Source organism: Xenopus tropicalis, chromosome 1 (assembly GCF_000004195.4).
Source record: "Xenopus tropicalis strain Nigerian chromosome 1, UCB_Xtro_10.0, whole genome shotgun sequence".
NCBI lineage: Eukaryota > Metazoa > Chordata > Amphibia > Anura > Pipidae > Xenopus > Xenopus tropicalis.
The window spans coordinates 128,036,424-128,056,611 of record NC_030677.2 but is presented as its reverse complement, the minus strand read 5'-3'; the positions used below and the strand labels follow the sequence as shown (position 1 = coordinate 128,056,611).

General features: G+C 37.8%; 1 protein-coding gene across 1 annotated transcript; it reads left to right on the top strand.

Moving 5' to 3' along the window:
* Window positions 1-6,547: 6,547 nt before the first annotated feature.
* kcnv2 (potassium channel, voltage gated modifier subfamily V, member 2) lies at window positions 6,548-14,356 on the top strand. The gene is made up of 2 exons (XM_002934184.3): window positions 6,548-8,018; window positions 13,721-14,356. The coding sequence occupies exons 1-2, from the start codon at window positions 6,615-6,617 to the stop codon at window positions 14,003-14,005; spliced, it is 1,689 nt and encodes a 562-aa protein (XP_002934230.1). The 5' UTR covers window positions 6,548-6,614; the 3' UTR covers window positions 14,006-14,356.
* The last annotated feature ends 5,832 nt before the right edge of the window (window positions 14,357-20,188 follow it).

Sequence of the window (20,188 nt, the reverse complement as noted above, 5' to 3'; positions counted from 1 at the left end):
GGTGTAATCTGCAAACTCCTGCTTTTGACAGGTTGAATTGATTGCACTGAAGTTTAGTCTAATTTGTCTTAAAGTGAAGAGAAATTCATTTGGGTCACAAAACACATGATAAAGATAAATCTATCTAGAACAGCACAGTCAGTTCAAATATCCATTATACACCTAACATGCTGCATTTTATAGCCTTATTTAGTAATTTTCCTCACTCAGATGAATGTTATATTTTGTTTGCCAGGTGCAGAATGACTTTGTAAGTAAATCCTGATGAGGCAGCAAAAAGCCAAACACAAATCCAACATGACTTTTCTTTTAGAATTTAGATAAACCTCATATATTTGGGGGGGGGGTAGGTGTTTTAATGGATTCATGTGTAACTAAGAAATTGCCTTTTTACAGAACTGGGCTAATTTTATTTTACATGGTTTTTCTTCAGGAACCGGCTACACCTCATAGTATGGTTGCTTGGGAATAGGGAGTTTTAATCTAGACGGTGGAGTTAATAGTAAAGTGCAAGGTAGGTTAGACAGAAAAGTGAGCATAGCAGGGGGTAAAAGGATAGGGGTTAGCCCACATGATTAGTTCTAATGCGTAATTATCCCTCAGGCTTTAGGACTAACCCATGAAAAAATTTACAAACTGTATTAAATGTATGTTGGCAAATGCAAGAATCTTGATGGGCAAGCTAGAGATACAGGTTTAACAACATTATTTTATATTAAGGATGGGTAACCCGTGGCCTTTCAGATGTTGTTGCACTTTAATCCTGACTCACCCACAGACCGGCAAAGGGAGATTTAAGTCATTTGTTTTAGTAATACTCTGAGACGCAGATCTAGTGACATAAGCTCAGCAGGTCTCTTGTTGTGTGCACTGATATCAATCTCCCTTGATGCTTGTTCCTGGCATATGGTATTACGCAAATTGTATTCCAGCTAATTTGATTTAAGCATTTCAGTTCCAGGATGATTCTAATGAAGTGCCATTTCATCATCTTCCTCATACTTTGAACAGTTTTGCCATACTTTGCCTTATCGTGACCTAGCTTTTTTTTTCTTCACTTTATTAGTTCAAGGTCAACCATGTTACATACACTTTAATTATATTCATTTACTTTCATACTGTAAAACTTTTTTATCGGGTTGTTTGCTATTGTATAAGATTTTATACACAGTGTTTTATAAAGCTTTAGCTATTGTCTGCTTCTCTTTGAAGACAACTGCATATTGTTTCATCTATTTCTGCTATAATTTGTTACTTTTCCCTAGCCTCTCTAAAGTACTGGCTCTAACTCCTCTAGTTTAGGTGGCACATTCTTAAACGGAGGACCATGGAAATCCATGTTAGTTGGTATGCTGCTATGCCTGTACTGGACTGCCTGTAAGTTTTATACGTTCTAAGATGCCTCTCGTTTACAGGCTTGCTGGGCAGCCACAGTCTATTATCATCTTTCATGGCATACAAGGAGCCAGCATTTTGCATGCTACTTTGGTTAAATACCCATGCCATCTTAACTATTCACACGTGTTGAGCAGAATTCTGCAAAAAAATTAAGGGAAATGGGCTAACCTATAACAATCCTTTGGTGCTGGACATATGTAAATCTTGCCAACTATTACCCGGGGTCTTCAGATTGTACTGGACTTATACAGTCCAGCATTCTTCAGAGTAAAAGCATGCTAGGAGCCACAGTTCAGCAACAGCTTCATAGTTACTTTTATAAGTACTCAGGGCTGTAACTTCATACACAAGTATTAGGAGACCAACGACGACCAAACTCAATGATGTTGATCTGGGGGGTAACTAAAGGCAAATGGGCCTCCCACCTCCTTGACGGTATTTACTGCCGCAACATTTGCAAGTCCCTGGTGCTTACTTCTGCTACTCACTGCATATTGGCTGGCCTGCCAGAGGGACCCATTCACCCCAACTACTCCAATAGTTACACCACTGATGACAATAGGGGTCATGGGCAACCTCTGGAGTCTATGTCCTATAAACTCACCCCCTCAAATACTCTAAAATCAACAGGAAAAACAAATTATCTTGCTTTATATTATATTTGTATTCATATCACATTAGAAAGCTATATCCTCATCTGGCATCCTGTCTACTGGTATATCCTGGAGTAAATTGAGTATTGTATTTAATGTCCGTTCCTGTTTCTAAAATGTTGATTTAAATAGAACATTTAGCAAATATCAGAAAGTTCAGACTCCAAAACCCAAACATATTTAGTTTGAGTATGATTCCATGGAACTTTTCCAGCAGGCATAATAAATCAGGAAAAAGTGATGAGAATTTTGCCTAAAGCATAATGCAGATTCTGGTAAATCTTTTCAATATTCTGTGATTTGCAAATTTTGAATGCTGAGCTTGTAGATGAAGAATTTAATAATTTGACATTTCTTTCATGTGTTGGGATATTTGCAATTATTGATATGTTACAAACCAAACACAGAAAAATGTTTGTTTTTTTTCCTCAATATACTGGGACAAATCTGGCTGATGTTTTGGACCCCCAACCATTGTTCAATGGTATGGGCCTACATGTACCACAGCCTAATGAAGTCCTTCTTCTATTTCTATTTTCCAGCACATGTTGGTGGAGTTTTGTTGCTGCCTTGGTCAAGAGTGTCAGCAGTAGCGGCTATTATTGACCCCCATGGATGGCCAGCTCACGAGACCCATCTTAAAGGCATACTATTGCTCAATGGGGGAAGTTCCTCTGCTAGTTTATATTTATTTTGATATGTACTGCTGTTGTTTTACTAATGGCATACAGTGAGCCAAATAAATGAAAAGCAAGGACCTTTAAAATTCTAATGTCGGAGCAATGTTCAAAACATCTCCTCTATCAATCTTACAGGAATATTGCCTGCCCCAAAACAGGGAGTAGATTGGTGATATATTCTCTCAAAAATATAAAACTCGCTAAGTTACTAAAATGAACGAGTGTCCTTTCATTGTTCCACAGGAAATGGTCACATGGGTGTGTCCTGATGTACTATTATAATTAGGTGGCCCTCCACCTGTGACAGAACAACTGACCAGATTCGACTGGAATTAATTGTAGCTCTGGAGGAACATTCTATGAGAAGGTGAGCAGAAAACTAGACGTAGGAGTGGCAGAGGATGTGATCTACTAAAATTTTGCTAAAGCATTTGATAAAATACAACAAAAAAAGTTTACTGGTTAAATTAGGTAATATTTACCTGTAACGCAATATTTGTACTTGGATAGAGAACTTTGCTGTACCAGTAAATTGTACCAGTGTGGAGTACTTCAGGGGTCAGTCCTTGGCCCTTTGCTTTTTAACTTGTTTATTTGTGACCTGGAGGTGGGCATTGTAAGTATTGTTTCTATCTTTGCTGATGATACTTTATTGTGTGAATTTAGTGAATATAGTTTTCTTACCTGTTAATTCTTTAACAGTGCAGATATGGGACCCAGTCCTTAAGAATGAAAAGCTGGAGAAAGTGCAGAGATGTGAAACTGGTATAAGAGCACAGAGACCTGCATTCCCCCAATGAATACAGCACTGCTGTTCCACAAAACTGAATTATGTGTGATGGTTTTAAGGAAGCACATAAGCATCTCACTTTCCAAATGCTATCTTGTGTATCATTCAGAGAGCGATAGGAGGTACAAGCCACAATTTGCTTTTGCTGTGCTCTGACACCAGTGCATTTTTATTTTGCATTTGTGGTCAGTTATCTGAGAAAGCATTCTGTTTGTTTTCAGTCAGAGGAAACCTAAAACCCCAACTGAAACATAACCATGCAGAGCCACAAGGGAAAATTGTCGTTCTCCTGTGATTTAAGTATCATCTCCTGTCTTATTTTTATAATAACTATAAACCTAACTTTATGAAGATTTGTGATTCAACTCCATAACTGCATCCGTTTCAAATCTTAATGGATTTGTTACCATTCTATCATATCACTAATAACGCCTTTTGTAGATACTGTATGTGAATATGCAATTAATAAAGATGCAGTGATATAAGGTCTGTACAAAGCCTTGTAGAGATGCAGCCTGGTACTCATGGTTGTTGCTCAATCTCTTGTTTACTAGTGTTTATAGATTCATGAATTGTTTGCAGGGAATATATTGCATACTAAAACTCAAGCTAGTCAAGCCTAGCAAATGGTGAGATCTTTCCGGTTATGGTGGAAAAACTGGGGAATGCCTGCATAAAGTTGTTTTTGGAGTGTGACCATCCATCAGAAAAAGTAGAAAGTCTTTATCCCCCATATGTAATAAAAGGCACTTATTTTGCCCAGAAGCAGTAACCAATAGCAACCAAAAAAAAAAAAATATATCTATATATATATATATATATATAATTTGTATTAGTTGTATGACTTAGTAGACTGGCTAGTTACTGATGAATTGTGAAAATTGTTTATTAAAAGGTATTTTAAATCCACTTAACTATTTATTTGATGTTTGGACTTATCACTGGCTTTGGTGTAAGTTTAACAAAAAAAAAAGTATAAAAGTAATCTACAACTTTGAGACCGCAAAACTGCCAGATAGTTAACAAATGAGCTTTAAATGGTTCTGTGAACAATTCAGTATCCGGCTAATGCCAGACGGAGCGTATTAGAAATCACCCCACTACTGTACAATTTGCAATACATTCGGGTGCAGGCACATGTAGTCCATATCCGCCTAAAAACCTGAGACTCCGCATTTTTGGCGGATATCGGCTGCATCTGCCTGCACCTGAACGTATTCAATGCTATCTGGTGCAGGCACAGGTAGGAGCATTTTTAAGCGTATGTAGCGTATTCTCAGCAATCGGTTTTCAGCTTGCCAAGAATATGCTCCGTGTGGCATTAGCCTTAGGAACACCAGTGCTAATTTGCACAAGTGCAGTTGCCACTAGCAACCAATGAGCAATTAGTTTTAAATAGTCTACTACAAGTGGAAAATGAATTAAAGGAACAGTAACACCAAAAAATGAAAGTGTATAAAAGTAACTAAAATATAATGTGCTGCTGCCCTGCACTGGTAAAAGTTGTGTGTTTACTTCAGAAAGTCTACTATAATTTATATAAATAAGCTGCTATGTAGCCATGGAGGCAGCCATTCAAAGGAGAAAAGGCACAGGCACATAGCAGATAACAGATAAAACACTATTGTATTCTACAGAACTTATCTGTTATCTGCTATGTAACCTGTGCCTTTTCTCCTTTTTTCCAGCTTGAATGGCTGCCCCGGTGGCTACACAGCAGCTTATTATATAAATTATAGTAGAGTTACTGTAGCAAACACACCAGTTTTACCAGTGCAGGGCAACAGTGCATTATATTTTTATTACTTTAAAGCTCTTTCATTTTTTGGTGTTACTGTTCCTTTAAAGGACTAATTGGTTGGTGCTGGCAAGTGCTCTACCTTTGTAACTCAGCCCACCGGTCTCTATTGAGTGTAAATGCATAAACCTTTTGTTATAAAATAAGAAATCTGGATGAAGAACTATGTATAAAGCTGACCATACGCGCACCAATATTATTATACAAAACCTCGTTTCATACAATATTCAGTGCATGTATGGTAGATCAATGAGGCCACTGATATATGTATATTGGTTATCTTGTCAATTGGGCAGGTTAAAAACCCGAGCAAAATCCACATTAGGGCAGAATCGGCAGGTGGAGGTAGAATCCCTATTGTTTCTACCTCCATATCTGATGATTCAGCCCTAAACGTCAATGGGCGGAAACAAACGATCTTTCCTGTGACCAACAGGAAATATCGTTATTGCTACGTGTATGGCCACCTTAAATCAGGACGAATATTATATCACACATTGCACACTAAGGAACAGTCCACACCTCTTTAGCCTTAACCTGTACTTTGTGAAATTTGGTGCTTTCGGAAATCCGTTGGCTGCATCTTCAAGACAAGACAAGTTGGTTACTGATACTGAATCATATCAGTAATTATTTAATAAAAATAATCAAGAACATTTTTATCTTTTATTTTTTTTTGTAATTTTCACTCAAGTTGGTTATAGCTAAAGAAATAATATAAATGAGAAACTGTATGTTGATGTCAAATGCGTGCCGCAAAAGCACTTAAAAAGCAATTCATTTCTCTTATTTGCAAAATGCTTAAAAAAAGTACATGGTAACCAGTGTGCCTGGAAGATCAAACTCTGTTAACAGTAAAATGGTTAATCTTTCAGCTTTCTGTTTAAGTTGTTTTGGAGCCTATAAAACCTTCATGCTACTTGCGTATAATTCACAGCCTTAATACCAAATGTCTACTAAATAAATACCATTCAATCAAATGATTTCAGGCAGTTTACTTTTTCAGTATTTTAGATTTGCCACTCACAGACTGCAGCTAGTTCCAGGCTGAATGGGATAATAACCTTATAATCCTTGCTTAAGTACTTAAATCTTCTTTGTCAGCACGACTTAAAACAGTCAGTGATACGTGCAAGCAGACGATTCTTCTCTATTGCTTTCCTGAGTAAGTTGCAAGTACAATAGAAGATGCTGACAAATAACAAACCATTTGCTCTTGTTGAAAATAAGGGCTTCACCTTCAGCTGAATTTTAACCAATTCCTCCTACAAGAAAGGTATGTTTTATGGCAAGATATGTTGAAGTTTAAACAAAGAAACAGACCTTCCCCTTTTTCCTACTACAAGGATTTCACAAGAGGACAATATGTTGTAGATGATGACAGAATACGACTTTCCCACAACAACAGTAACCAGCTTTTTTCAGAAAGCAGTTACATTTATTATATTGAAGATGAGGAAGATGATGTGGAAGAACTGAAATGGGCAGAAAGAGAGGAAAAAAGGTTGGATGGATGGAAAAAGCAAAGTATTGCTGCACAAAAAGAGCGTGGGATTTATGAAGAGGAACAAGATGGACGTATACTCTCCCCTTCTTATTATGGAAAAAAGAGAAGAAAATCTTTACACATTAATGTAGGGGGAACTAGCTACCGTATTTCCTATGGAGTTGCAGCCAGTTATCCCAAGTCCCGAATAGGCAGGTTGGCTACATACACTGACCGTCAGCGCAAACTAGATCTTTGCGATGACTACAGCCCAAAGGAGGATGTCTACTTTTTTGATCGAGACCCAGCCATTTTCCATCACATTTACAATTTTTATCGCACTGGGGTGCTATGGGTAAGGGATGAACTATGCCCTCGCAGTTTTCTGGAGGAGATCAATTATTGGGGTGTAAGGGTAAAGCACACACCCCGGTGTTGTCGTATTTCTTTTGAAGAGAGACAGGATGATCTTAATGAGCAGCTGAAAGTGCAAAGAGAGCTGAGAGCTGAAATGGAAACAGAAGAAAACGAGGAACTGTTTCGTGGGATGCTCTATGGACATCTAAGACGTCGAATTTGGAACATGATGGAAAAACCATTCTCGTCAGTGACAGCGAAAGCTATAGCAGTAGCATCAAGTTTTTTTGTCCTTATATCAGTGGTGGCTATGACTCTTAACACTGTAGAGGACATGCAGTATAAAAATGCTGCAGGGCTTCCCAGTGGAAAACCATACCTTGAACACGTGGAGACACTTTGTATTACCTTCTTCACCCTGGAATACCTGCTGCGCCTCATGTCCACACCTGACCTACAACATTTTGGGCGCAGTGTCCTCAATGCTGTTGATTTGATTGCTATCCTTCCTTTGTATTTGCAAATGCTTCTTGAGAGTTTTGCTGATGAAGACCGCAGTGGCAAAGGTTCCAGCCATGAACATGAGATTGAGGCAGTAGGACGGGTTGGAAAGCTTGGGCAAGTTCTGAGAATCATGAGGCTCATGCGTATCTTCCGCATCCTGAAACTGGCACGTCATTCCACTGGCCTTAGAGCATTTGGATTTACACTTCGTCAGTGCTACCAACAAGTCGGTTGCCTCTTTCTCTTCATCGCCATGGGCGTTTTTTCTTTTTCTGCCATGGTATACTCAGTTGAGCATGATGTGTCTGGAACTAATTTTACCAGCATTCCCCATGCTTGGTGGTGGGCAGCAGTAAGTGCACATTCTATGTTTTTGTTATTAGAATTATATAAAAATATTCTGTAATATTTTTTTCCTATGTTTATAAGGTAATGATCTATGTTAGATGTATTCCTTCCAATATAGTCAGGTACAGAATACTAATAGGGAATAAAGGAAAGGGTTGAGCGACTACCATCATTAATAAAGCAAGGGCAAAGAACAAATTGCAGTGTGGATGGTAAAACCTAGAAGTCCCTTACTTTGTCTCTGATGTATTATTTAAATTGCAGATATCTTGGTCCAGATATGAGCATTTTGTATGCACTATTTTCTTTGCACTGAACTGGAAATCATCCAAGACTATACTCTAGGGGTGTGCACAGTTCGTTTGCAGTTCACATATCCAGGCCTAGGTTTAGGACAGAAAAATTTAATAGCTGAAATTATATCAAATAAAGTAGTGCAGAAACAAAACATGAATGCAAAGTGCTAGTAAAAAAAACCCCACAAAGATATTGCAATTTTGCAGCAAAAATGCTTAAAATATCTAACCTAGGTAAAAGCCAGAAGGTTATATGTAAAAGTAGATGTAATAATGCCTGTAATAGGAAATGCCTTTGTATATGTCTGAAACCTCTGTCATTAGTGTAACTAGTTATTGGGCACTACGGAAAAACTGCACATCAGGGCCCCACCAAGATCTCTATATTTCTGGCCCCAGCAGTTTTCTAACACCCCTTTGTAGGACAACTAATTTTTGGTAATTAACCCATACTGTTTGGACACATAGAAAAATATATGTATGTATGTTTGCATATGGTCAGCACTGCCAGGACTGAGTAAGAATTTATGCAAGGGTTCCCAGCGGTTGTCTTTGAGTTTATTTTTGAAAAGTCTAGGGGAAGGTTCTGTCAGGGGAAATCATATATATATATATATATATATATATATATATATATAATATATATACTGAAGAGATAGAAGCCACTTACGTAGGTCTTATGTAGATAAAGAAGATTTTTATTGCCAACAGTGAACTAACGTTTCGGCTGAAACATCAGCCTTTGTCAAATATTTGTCTATATATATATGTACTATATATATATATATATATATATATATATATATATATATATATATATATATATATATATATATATAGTACACAGGGATGGAGCACACCCTATACAAGTCCAAATGCCCTTGGTGCAGGTCAAAAACAAAAATATAATAGAAAGAGTGCCGCACTCACGGGGACTTGATACAAAAGAAAAAGTGTTTTTATTGCAAAAATTCCAACGTTTCGAGCACAACCAGTGCTCTTCCTCAGGGAAAAACCCATATATAATATATATATATAATATAATGTGGTGGGGGCATGGTAGGGAAAAGTCATGATGTAATGGACTAGCATCCACTTTTAAAGTATTATGAAAAGAGCTAGCCACTGGTTGGGGAAGGGTGTTGGGAGTTATACATTTTAGTTACTGTTCATACACAAGCTTTTGCCTCATAATATGTGGAAAGTAGCCTAGAACTCACTAAAACAGCAAGGGTTAAACACATTGCAACTCAGAGGATGTTTACATACAGTGGTGTGAAAAACTATTTGCCCCCTTCCTGATTTCTTATTCTTTTGCATGTTTGTCACACTTAAATGTTTCTGCTCATCAAAAACCGTTAACTATTAGTCAAAGATAACATAATTGAACACAAAATGCAGTTTTAAAATGAAGGTTTACGTTATTAAGGGAGAAAAAAAACTCCAAATCTACATGGCCCTGTGTGAAAAAGTGATTGCCCCCCTTGTTAAAAAATAACTTAACTGTGGTTTATCAATTTCAATTTTCAATTTCAATATCAATTTCTGTAGTCACCCCCAGGCCTGATTACTGCCACACCTGTTTCAATCAAGAAATCACTTAAATAGGAGCTACCTGACACAGAGAAGTAGACCAAAAGCACCTCAAAAGCTAGACATCATGCAAAGATCCAAAGAAATTCAGGAACAAATGAGAACAAAAGTAATTGAGATCTATCAGTCTGGTAAAGGTTATAAAGCCATTTCTAAAGCTTTGGGACTCCAGCGAACCACAGTGAGAGCCATTATCCACAAATGGCAAAAACATGGAACAGTGGTGAACCTTCCCAGGAGTGGCCGGCCGACCAAAATTACCCCAAGAGCGTAGAGACAACTCATCCGAGGGGCCACAAAAGACCCCAGGACAACATCTAAAGAACTGCAGGCCTCACTTGCCTCAATTAAGGTCAGTGTTCACGACTCCACCATAAGAAAGAGACTGGGCAAAAACGGCCTGCATGGCAGATTTCCAAGGCGCAAACCACTTTTAAGCAAAAAGAACATTATGGCTCATCTCAATTTTGCTAAAAAACATCTCAATGATTGCCAAGACTTTTGAGAAAATACCTTGTGGACCGACGAGACAAAAGTTGAACTTTTTGGAAGGTGCGTGTCCCGTTACATCTGGCGTAAAAGTAACACAGCATTTCAGAAAAAGAACATCATACCAATAGTAAAATATGGTGGTGGTAGTGTGATGGTCTGGGGTTGTTTTGCTGCTTCAGGACCTGGAAGGCTTGCTGTGATAGATGGAACCATGAATTCTACTGTCTACCAAAAAATCCTGAAGGAGAATGTCCGGCCATCTGTTCGTCAACTCAAGCTGAAGCGATCTTGGGTGCTGCAGCAGGACAATGACCCAAAACACACCAGCAAATCCACCTCTGAATGGCTGAAGAAAAACAAAATGAAGACTTTGGAGTGGCCTAGTCAAAGTCCTGACCTGAATCCTATTGAGATGTTGTGGCATGACCTTAAAAAGGCGGTTCATGCTAGAAAACCCTCAAATAAAGCTGAATTACAACAATTCTGCAAAGATGAGTGGGCCAAAATTCCTCCAGAGCGCTGTAAAAGACTTGTTGCAAGTTATCGCAAACGCTTGATTGCAGTTATTGCTGCTAAGGGTGGCCCAACCAGTTATTAGGTTCAGGGGGCAATTACTTTTTCACACAGGGCCATGTAGGTTTGGATTTTTTTTCTCCCTAAATAATAAAAACCCTCATTTAAAAACTGCATTTTGTGTTTACTTGTGTTATCTTTGACTAATAGTTAAATGTGTTTGATGATCAGAAACATTTTGTGTGACAAACATGCAAAAGAATAAGAAATCAGGAAGGGGGCAAATAGTTTTTCACACCACTGTATACAGTTTCAGTAATGTAGTGTTACAGAACTAGGCTTATTGAGTTTGGCAAACAGTTGTATTCTGTTTGTTCAAGAGAAATGCATAATAGGGAGCCAAACACAAATAACAGCCTTTCCTATTTAATTGTGCAAATGAAAACTATGGATACCTGCCCATTACTAGTGGCTTCTCTTTAATTTGAGATATTTATCTAAACGTCTGGATTATTAACTTTACCGAGTTAATACCGAGTATCCTCCAAGCAAGCTTCATTCAGCTGGCATCTGTGGATTTCTGTACACACCTTGGTATTGCAAACTGCCAAAACATTTTTTTTAATGAAACCCCTTTTATATACCTTCATGTACAAGAGTATTCTGGTATTTAAAAATATGACCCTGTATTTTGAAACTGATTATCAGAATGTACATAAATATTTAGTAATTTATTTAGCACCACAAATGTAAACAGTGCTTTACAAAGCATGAACACGAATGGGGCACAGTTATTATAAAATGAGACGGTGAACACATTCATTGCATTCAGTAAAGTCTCTCAGCTTCGGGGAATGTTTAAATGATTATATCTCAATTCCATTACTCAATATACTTTTTCAGTATCATACTGAATCATCTACTGATAACAGGCCTGAGTTCTCAATCAGGTTTTCTGCAAATATATGCAAATACAGCTGCACTTCGTCAAATTCTTTGCATAAATTCAGTACACTTCACACTCTTCACAAACATACAGGCAGGTTTAATGACCTTTTATAAAAATTAGCCATAGTTTGTGTGCATGTGAATGAGGCATAATCTTCATAGTGCTTCAGAACCATAAAATAGAGTTCTGCTGTGTGTCAGCAGTATATAAATAAAGATATTAAAAAAGTTCAACTTTTAACCCCCTTTTGTCACCTGTAAAATATTTTCTTATTTAGTTGTCTTCTTTGTTGATGTGAAGCATAAGCTTTGAGATATAAATAGTTCCAACAAACCTTGATCTGGGAGACAGGCCTGGGAAGCTGCTTTTCTATTTCAACATTTTCAGTGAGGCACAGTGTTCATACATAACTTTCTCTTTGGTGGAGCAAGTGAAAATAAAATGGAGCTACAGCAGCAATGTGGACCTACTCTCAAAAAGTGGAGGAGCTCGAAGGCTGCCTTTCTGGCACAGTGCCTATCAGTGTACATCGTGCTTGCACCTTGCGATGGCAAACAAGCCTTTATGTGCTTTTTTTCATACTTGAGAAATGATGGCATCAGAGAAAAGATTTCCTTCTCATTCCAGATCTATAAACAATGCTGTGTGCTTTTCAACAGGTCATTTGCAAAAATCAGTTTCCTTTCTAGAACTATAGTTTCCAGATCTATAAAATGTACATCAGAATCACTGGAATAAGTATAATTTGTTAAGCGCAGGTTATAGCAAATATAAAGTGGTACAGAGAAAAGCATTATTGCATAGTCCAACCATGGTGAACAGATATGTTCAAATTTGTTCTAGGTACCCCTAACCTCTGAGGTAAGCTTTATAAGTTGTATCTCCTTGTTAACTAACTGTTGCCATGAGGGGACGCCAGGTAAGGTAGCTCCAGTGCATCGCAATCTAAGCATAGTATAGCAATGCAGTATCTGTTGTGAGCATAGTTGGTTTGAATGATATCATCTAAGATACCCAGAAGGCAAATTTGAGGTGACATTATGTGAGGGAACTCAGAATCATTTACCATGATGTTGATAATGTTTCACCAGAAGTTGGCTATTAGTGGACATGCCCATATCATTTGGAAGAAGTTTGCATTTGTTTGTCCGCACCTAGGACAGGAATCATCCATCTTTTTCCCCATTTTGAGGAGTCTAATGGGGGTAATGTAGCTCCATGTAACTTCCTTTTAGGTTTAAGTGTTAAATAAGTGCATCCAGTTGCTGTTTAGGTAGAACAATTACATCCTGTGAGGTTTATTGGCTCAGAGTATAACATTTGCTCAGCTCTGGAATTGCCTTTTCTGGCCAAGAAGGCATAGCATGTCAATTAATTGGTTTTAACCTTAGAAACAACTTTTAAAAAGTAGTTATGAATCAGCTGGGTCATTAGGTCCAAGTGTCTTCACACTCCTTTTGATCATAGGTGCAATAATATACAGATTATGCATTAGGTTGTTTTTATACAGCTATGTGTTAATATTACTGCAATAACTAGTTATTACAGTTATATACATATCTATGAGTTTTTAAACCAACTAAGTAAGCAATTTCTATAAGACTACATTTGCTAAAAAAAGCACTGTGTGTTTAATTGTTTTGTGTTCATTCTATATTATTGAAGGTCTAAGATAATTCTTCAAGATTTTTGTATTCATTTGTTTTTTTTTTGTTACTGTAAACCAGATGAAAACAAAGGCCTAATTAGTTGCCCTGGTGCACGCTAGTAGCAATGTTTGTAAACTTGTTATATTAGAATGGAAAGAACCAATATCATTCCAACAAGTCATTCCTATAACATATTATTGTACTTCATTTGCAGGTCAGCATATCAACTGTGGGGTATGGAGACGTTTACCCTGAAACCCACCTTGGAAGACTGTTTGCTTTTCTTTGCATTGCTTTTGGGATTATTCTAAATGGAATGCCCATCTCAATCTTGTATAATAAATTTTCAGATTATTACTCCAAACTAAAGTCATATGAATACACAACTATACGCAAGAAACGAGGAAAAGTTCACTTCACTGGAAGAGCCGTACAGAAGGTAAATTCATGTTGTTGTGGACCTCCAGTGCCGAATACTCCAGGGCACAATCATCGATGAACATTACCATAATTTTGTAAGGAAGGATCTATATAGAAGAAACTGAAGGATTCCTTATTAGTACTAACATTAACAAACATAAGCACTTGGCATTAGCTGAGATGGAATATTTCTTAAAAACTATGATCAGAGTGTCCACGGGATCTGTGAAAAAGAGAGGAGTGTGAACTGGGTTCGGTGCATCCCTAGAGTAAATTGACATTATGGATTCAATTTTACCCAGTTGTATTGTCTAAATGTATTGTAAGGGGTCACAGGGGGTGGAGGTGTTCTATGCAAAGCATGCATGGAAAGAAGAATGTGCTAGGCCCTTGTCCCTTACAACACACTAGGGGGCTGATTTGCTAATCCACGAATGGCATCCGAATGCGTTTTTTTTCGTAATGATCAGTATTTTGCGATTTTTTTCGTAAATTGTTGCGACTTTTTCGTAGCCGTTACGACTGTTTCGCAAAATGTCGCAACTTTTTCGTAGCGTTATGACTTGCGTGAATTGTCGCAACTTTTTTGTAGCCTTCGCGCCGAGTACGAAAGTTTCAGGATTCATTCAAGCTTCAGTATGGTGACTTTTCTTGGGCCAGGTTGGAGCTGCAGAGTGCCATTGAGTCCTATTGGAGGCTTCCAAAATCATGCTAAGTCTGAAAGTTTTGGCCGCCGTTTACGAGCGCTTAATACGAAAAACTTGTGATAATTTACAAAGTCGTAACATCGTTGAAAAAATGAATGTTTGTTTCCAATCCGAATTTTTCCCATTCGGATTCGAATTTGTGGATTAGTTAATCAGCCCCTAGGTATATCACAAATAAGAAACATCACAGAGGTGAAGAGCTAAAGTCAGTTTCCTCTTAGAGGCTCGAGTAAAGGTTTACAAGTTACACGATGACCTTTTTAGCAGCTGAGTAATGTAACTAAATCAACAATGGTGTCACATAATTACCATCTTCAAAATGTGAAAGCTTGATCAGCATGTTAGCACTACACGTCTTAATTGAAGAAATGCAAGCCTTTTTTATTAATTAATTGAACTAAAAATGAAGTTAAAAATTGGTTGATAATAGCTCAGTCTATAACATACTACAAATTAATTTAGAGGTAATCTGCCCTTTAAATCTTCTAAAAGTTCATTGAAACATGAACTTCCACTTCCAAATCGGTCCTTGAGGTGATTGAACATGGCTTCCTTGAAATTACAATGCATACGCAAATTTTTTTTTGGAAATATGTTATATATAAAAGGAATATTTTCTGTACCCCAGAGTATCTGGCATGGTGCTCAATGAGGAGGGCGGATTTAAGAAGGGAACCAAGGACAGGAAACCCATAGCAGAGACTGGGTTAGATGAGGCCTAGATGGCGTGAAGACTGGCTCTTCACAGCATGAGGCAGAAAGGCTATAGAGGTTGAGTAATTATGGCTCCAAGGAAGGGTAGTAGGACAGTACCCCAGTGGAGCCATAAGGGCAGTAACAAAAAAAGAAAAGTGTGAAATCCATGAAGGTGTTTATGAACAACTCAGAGAGAATCCCCTCTTACACCCCAAGAGAGTCTCCCAGGAAAAACAAGTTAATGGGAGGCAACAGGGGCAATTCTGGGTGCTTTTCCAGTCTTATTGTTTGATCATCAAGTTTCTTTTAAATAGTGAAATCCAAAACACTTTGATTAATGTTGGCTTCATATTTCTGATGTGCAGTTTGTAAATGTTTAATGTTCGTTTAAAGCCAGATATTTAAAATTAGATTCATGCACAAAATTATATATAATTCAGGGTAATTCTTGAATATTCTATTGCCTGCCAGTCAGAATGAGCATGCTCTAATTCATAACTAGTTTGAAAGGAATCCAGTATAGCCACTAGCCCATGTGGTTCCATATACAACTTTTGAGACCAGCGCACACCACAAACAAATAATTTATGACCACAGCTGCAACTACATTAGTGCAAAAATGGATCCATCGTGTTGTGATCATTTGTGCCATTCATCTAAAATAAGCTCCTTGCACTTAACTGTGCTCAACACCAGTGTGTCTACCCTGCATCCTCCTCTGAATCAGTGTGGGGAACACTGGAGCTACTGTACCACCACATTCACAGAAATTGAGGGGGAAAACATGGAGAAGTGTGCTGAAATTACACATTGCACACTGCATCATAAATAAGTTTATAATTATTTGGACCTACCTACATCTCTATACACACAGTTTTTAAAAAGTGAACACAAAATGTTTATTTTTGGGCACACGAAACCAATAAAACATTTGATGGAATGTTGCCTGTAGCACTTCCCCCATTGTGCATATACTGTATTTTGCACTACAACAGGCTATTGTTGAGCACAGAAACATGGAATGACCGTATCATTGTTGAGTCGTGGATGAGACGTAAAGGGGGAGATTAGGAAGAATAGTAGTAATCCTGCCGATTAATGCGTGCCAGCAGCTATGGCATATAGCACAAATAAAGGAAAACAGGTGCCTGGTGGCTATTTTTATTATACAGGCATATTAAACCCAAGAGACAGACCCATTTCTATTACTGATACAATATCAATACATTTATTCAGTTGTGTATCTTCTGAATCTCATTTTCTCATTTTCAGTTTCTCAGTTTTTTTTATCAGACACAGGGCAGGTGTTCCCATGGGCCCCAGCATTAGAGGACCCTTGTGGAAGAAGAGTTAAAAATCAGAATGAACAATTTTAGGGATTGTAATGTGTTACTGGTATAGTGACCCACAGCAACCAATCATCAGGTAACATTCACTGAGCAGTTGTTTGGAAAAAAATAAAAACGTGCATCATTGGTTGCTCAAGTTACTCACAAATTTTGCTCCTTTTATTACATAACCCACGTTGTTTTACACTTGTTAGATATCTGTAGTTATACAGCTTAGAGCAATAGTTTTGCTGCCCCTTGCCCAATTACATATGTAGTTAATTCTGTAGTAGGAAAACAGTAGGAAAAGAGTTAAACATGTAAATGCAAATGTCACTTCACAGTTACATTGTTGTACATTTTATTTCATGAACTTTAAAACATAGAAAGAGAATAGAAACTGTGGCATGTGCAAAGTATGGATACCCCAATAATCAGTATTTAGTAATACCCCCTTTAGCACAGATCTCAGCTTGTACACACCTTTTCCAGGTCATTTGCAGTCATATAAGTGTTTCTGGCCATCATATAAGCAAGTCTCCCTGAAATGTTATTAAGCACTGCAATTGTTAAGAGGTGACAGCTTCTAAGAGCTACTGAGGCCCAATGAAGTAATTGGGATTAGGGATCTTGCAAAAACAGTGTTTATCCTTGGACTTGCATTTCCCACAATTACTGTTTTCTTTGTTTCTGCGTTTTAAAGTTTTTGAAAAAAAATATTGTATTATTGTAAATATATTGTTTTTTTTTTTATTAGCACAATGATTCCTGCAGTAGTTGTTTTTTCATGACATTTCAAAAGCGCCGACACCCATGATATCTAACTCTGGCCTTGACTAGGAATGAATTTGTAGATCACAGCTTTATTGTAAGCTCTTTTGGGCAGGGCCCTCTTCACCTCTTGTATCGGTTATTGATTGCTTTATATGTTACTCTGTATGTCCAATGTATGAAACCCACTTATTGTACAGCGCTGCGGAATATGTTGGCGCTTTATAAATAAATGTTAATGTAATGTAATGTAATATCCAGGCTTGTTCCATCCATTGTACCTCACAAAGCCTGGAAAGGACACTCTCCCTCCCTCTCTAAACTTGCCTTTGTAGACTAGCAACACCCACATGCTTACACTGGAGAATTTCCATTGCATTGTCAAAACTGCAGCCCTTCCATTATCCTAAATGGCAAATAGCACTGTTAAAAACGGTGTAGCTGACCTGTTATATCATTGTTTATTTGTGAAGCAGTAGTTATTTACACATAAGGGTCAATTAAACAGTTGAGCCGTCAAGTTCGACAAGCATTGTAGCTGTGTTCAAGTGCACCAATTGTGCTGTGATTGACTGAAAACATTTATTGCAGGGCAAAGGGTGGGACAGGAATTTACTGCGGAACTCCTACATGTGTCTTCCCAGTGCTTTAATATCACTGTAGGAATCACAATTAGAGAAAACTTGTGCTTAGTGCACAGACACACAAAATTATATTGCAGTCTTCTATATTGATTTGGTGTTTATGGTAAAAGGAACATTATTAATGTACCATATAAGCTATAAACTTTCTATATGCTAAAACTATAAAACTGGCCTTATCACCAGTCTTGCAAAAACAAACAGATCCCAGAGATGTGCATACATCAGTAGATTCACCATTGGCGATGTTGGGTTTGGGTGCTAAAGCCCCACACCTACAGCTAGGGGAAAGGATAAGATCACATACACAAAGAAGGGCAGACACACAATAAATCCAACGTCAACAGGTTATTTTAAAATAATTAATCTATCTTTACTAAGTATATTACATGTCCATAAAATAGCCTTATTTGTTTTGTGCTGGTAAGCACTTAATCATAGGCTGTACACACAATAGACAGGAACCGAATTATGACCAGTCTTTCCTAGCTAGCTACATGGTTGTACCAGTGTACATTTTTATGGTATACTTTGTATTTCTAAATTACACTGTTTACATAATAAATAATTCACTTTACCATTTCAATTTTTATTCTTGAACCAACAAATATATTATTTTTAGCTGTAATATTGGTGTGTAGGCGCCATATCAGTGCATTGTGCCCGAGTCTGAGCTTTCAGGAAGAGCCAACACTACACATTAGAACTGCTATTAGATACCCTATTGTTTCTCCTACTCCCATGTAACTGGAGGAGTCCCAAGCCAGACTTGGATTTCTTACTACTGAGTGCTATTCTGATATCTACTGGGAGCTGCTATCTTGCTACCTTCCCATTGTTCTGCTGGTCGGCTGCTGGGGGGGTAAAGGGAGGGGGGTGATACCATTTCAAAATTAAATATAAAAAAATCTGTTTGCGCTTTTGAAAAACAGATTTAATTGCAGGATTCTGCTGGAGAAGCTTTATTAACTTTAGGCCAGGTTTTACTTTTATGGCACTAGTTACTATCTATGTGCTCAAGTCTTAGGGGCACATTTACTAACCCACGAACGGGCCGAATGCGTCCGATTGCGTTTTTTTCGTAATGATCGGTAATTTTGCGATTTTTTTCGGCGTCTTTACGATTTTTGCGTAAAAACACGAGTTTTTCGGCGTCTTTACGATTTTTGCGTAAAAACGCGAGTTTTTCGGCATCTTTACGAAAGTTGCGCAAAGTCGCGATTTTTTCGTAGCGTTAAAACTTGCGCGAAACGTCGCGCCTTTTAAGTTTTAACGCTACGAAAAAGGCGCGACTTTGCGCGCAAGTGTTAACGCTACGAAAAAATTGTGACTTTGCGCAACTTTCGTAAAGACGCCGAAAAACTCGCGTTTTTACACAAAAATCGTAAAGACGCCGAAAAACTCGCGTTTTTCAATCGGAATTTTTCCAATTCGGATTCGAAATCGTGTCTTAGTAAATCAGCCCCTTAGTAATCACCCAAGGATAATTCATTATTGAAGTAGGATGATCTATGTAAACTGCAAGGTACTTGATTGTGCCAGTTAGAAACTGATTTCCTATTGCCACTTTATGAATACAATATGATTGCTGATGCTTTGAGACACATCGTATTTGACTCCTGGCTAATGCTTGTTTCTGTGTTCCATTAAATTCATGTCACAGAACATGACAAAACTACAGATCATATAGCTATCAGGTCTCTCTGCCCAAATTACAATTACAAAAATGTGTATTTTATAGGAAATACATCAGTTCTACTGAGATACACAAGGCTTACCATGACAAAGCATTTTGTTCATCTTTAAAATGTTATGAACCATACAGCACTATCAAGAATGCTTTTCTAATCCAGCCAGAGACATTCTAGTGCATTTCTGTTGCCATGGGAGTCTAATCCGCTGTGAAGGTGCCCAGTTTTGAAGAATGTGAGTGAATACAGATTAGCTGAGCTAAGGCCCAGACACGCGTTCCCATAGGCATTGGGGTTCTGCATGGAGGTATACATGAGAGAGTACTTGTATCCTCATTAGCATGAATCCATTTAAGAATTAGTGAGGAGGAATGTGTATAAAAAAAACATGCTAATAAAACTTAATTGGTGCTTTGCTGCTTCATGTT

Coding starts and splice junctions, on each gene's coding strand:
- kcnv2 (XM_002934184.3), top strand. CDS start 6,615: ATGTTGAAGTTTAAACAAAGAAACAGACCTTCCCCTTTTTCCTACTAC. Junction 8,019..13,720: donor ATGCTTGGTGGTGGGCAGCA/GTAAGTGCACAT, acceptor CTTCATTTGCAG/GTCAGCATATCAACTGTGGG.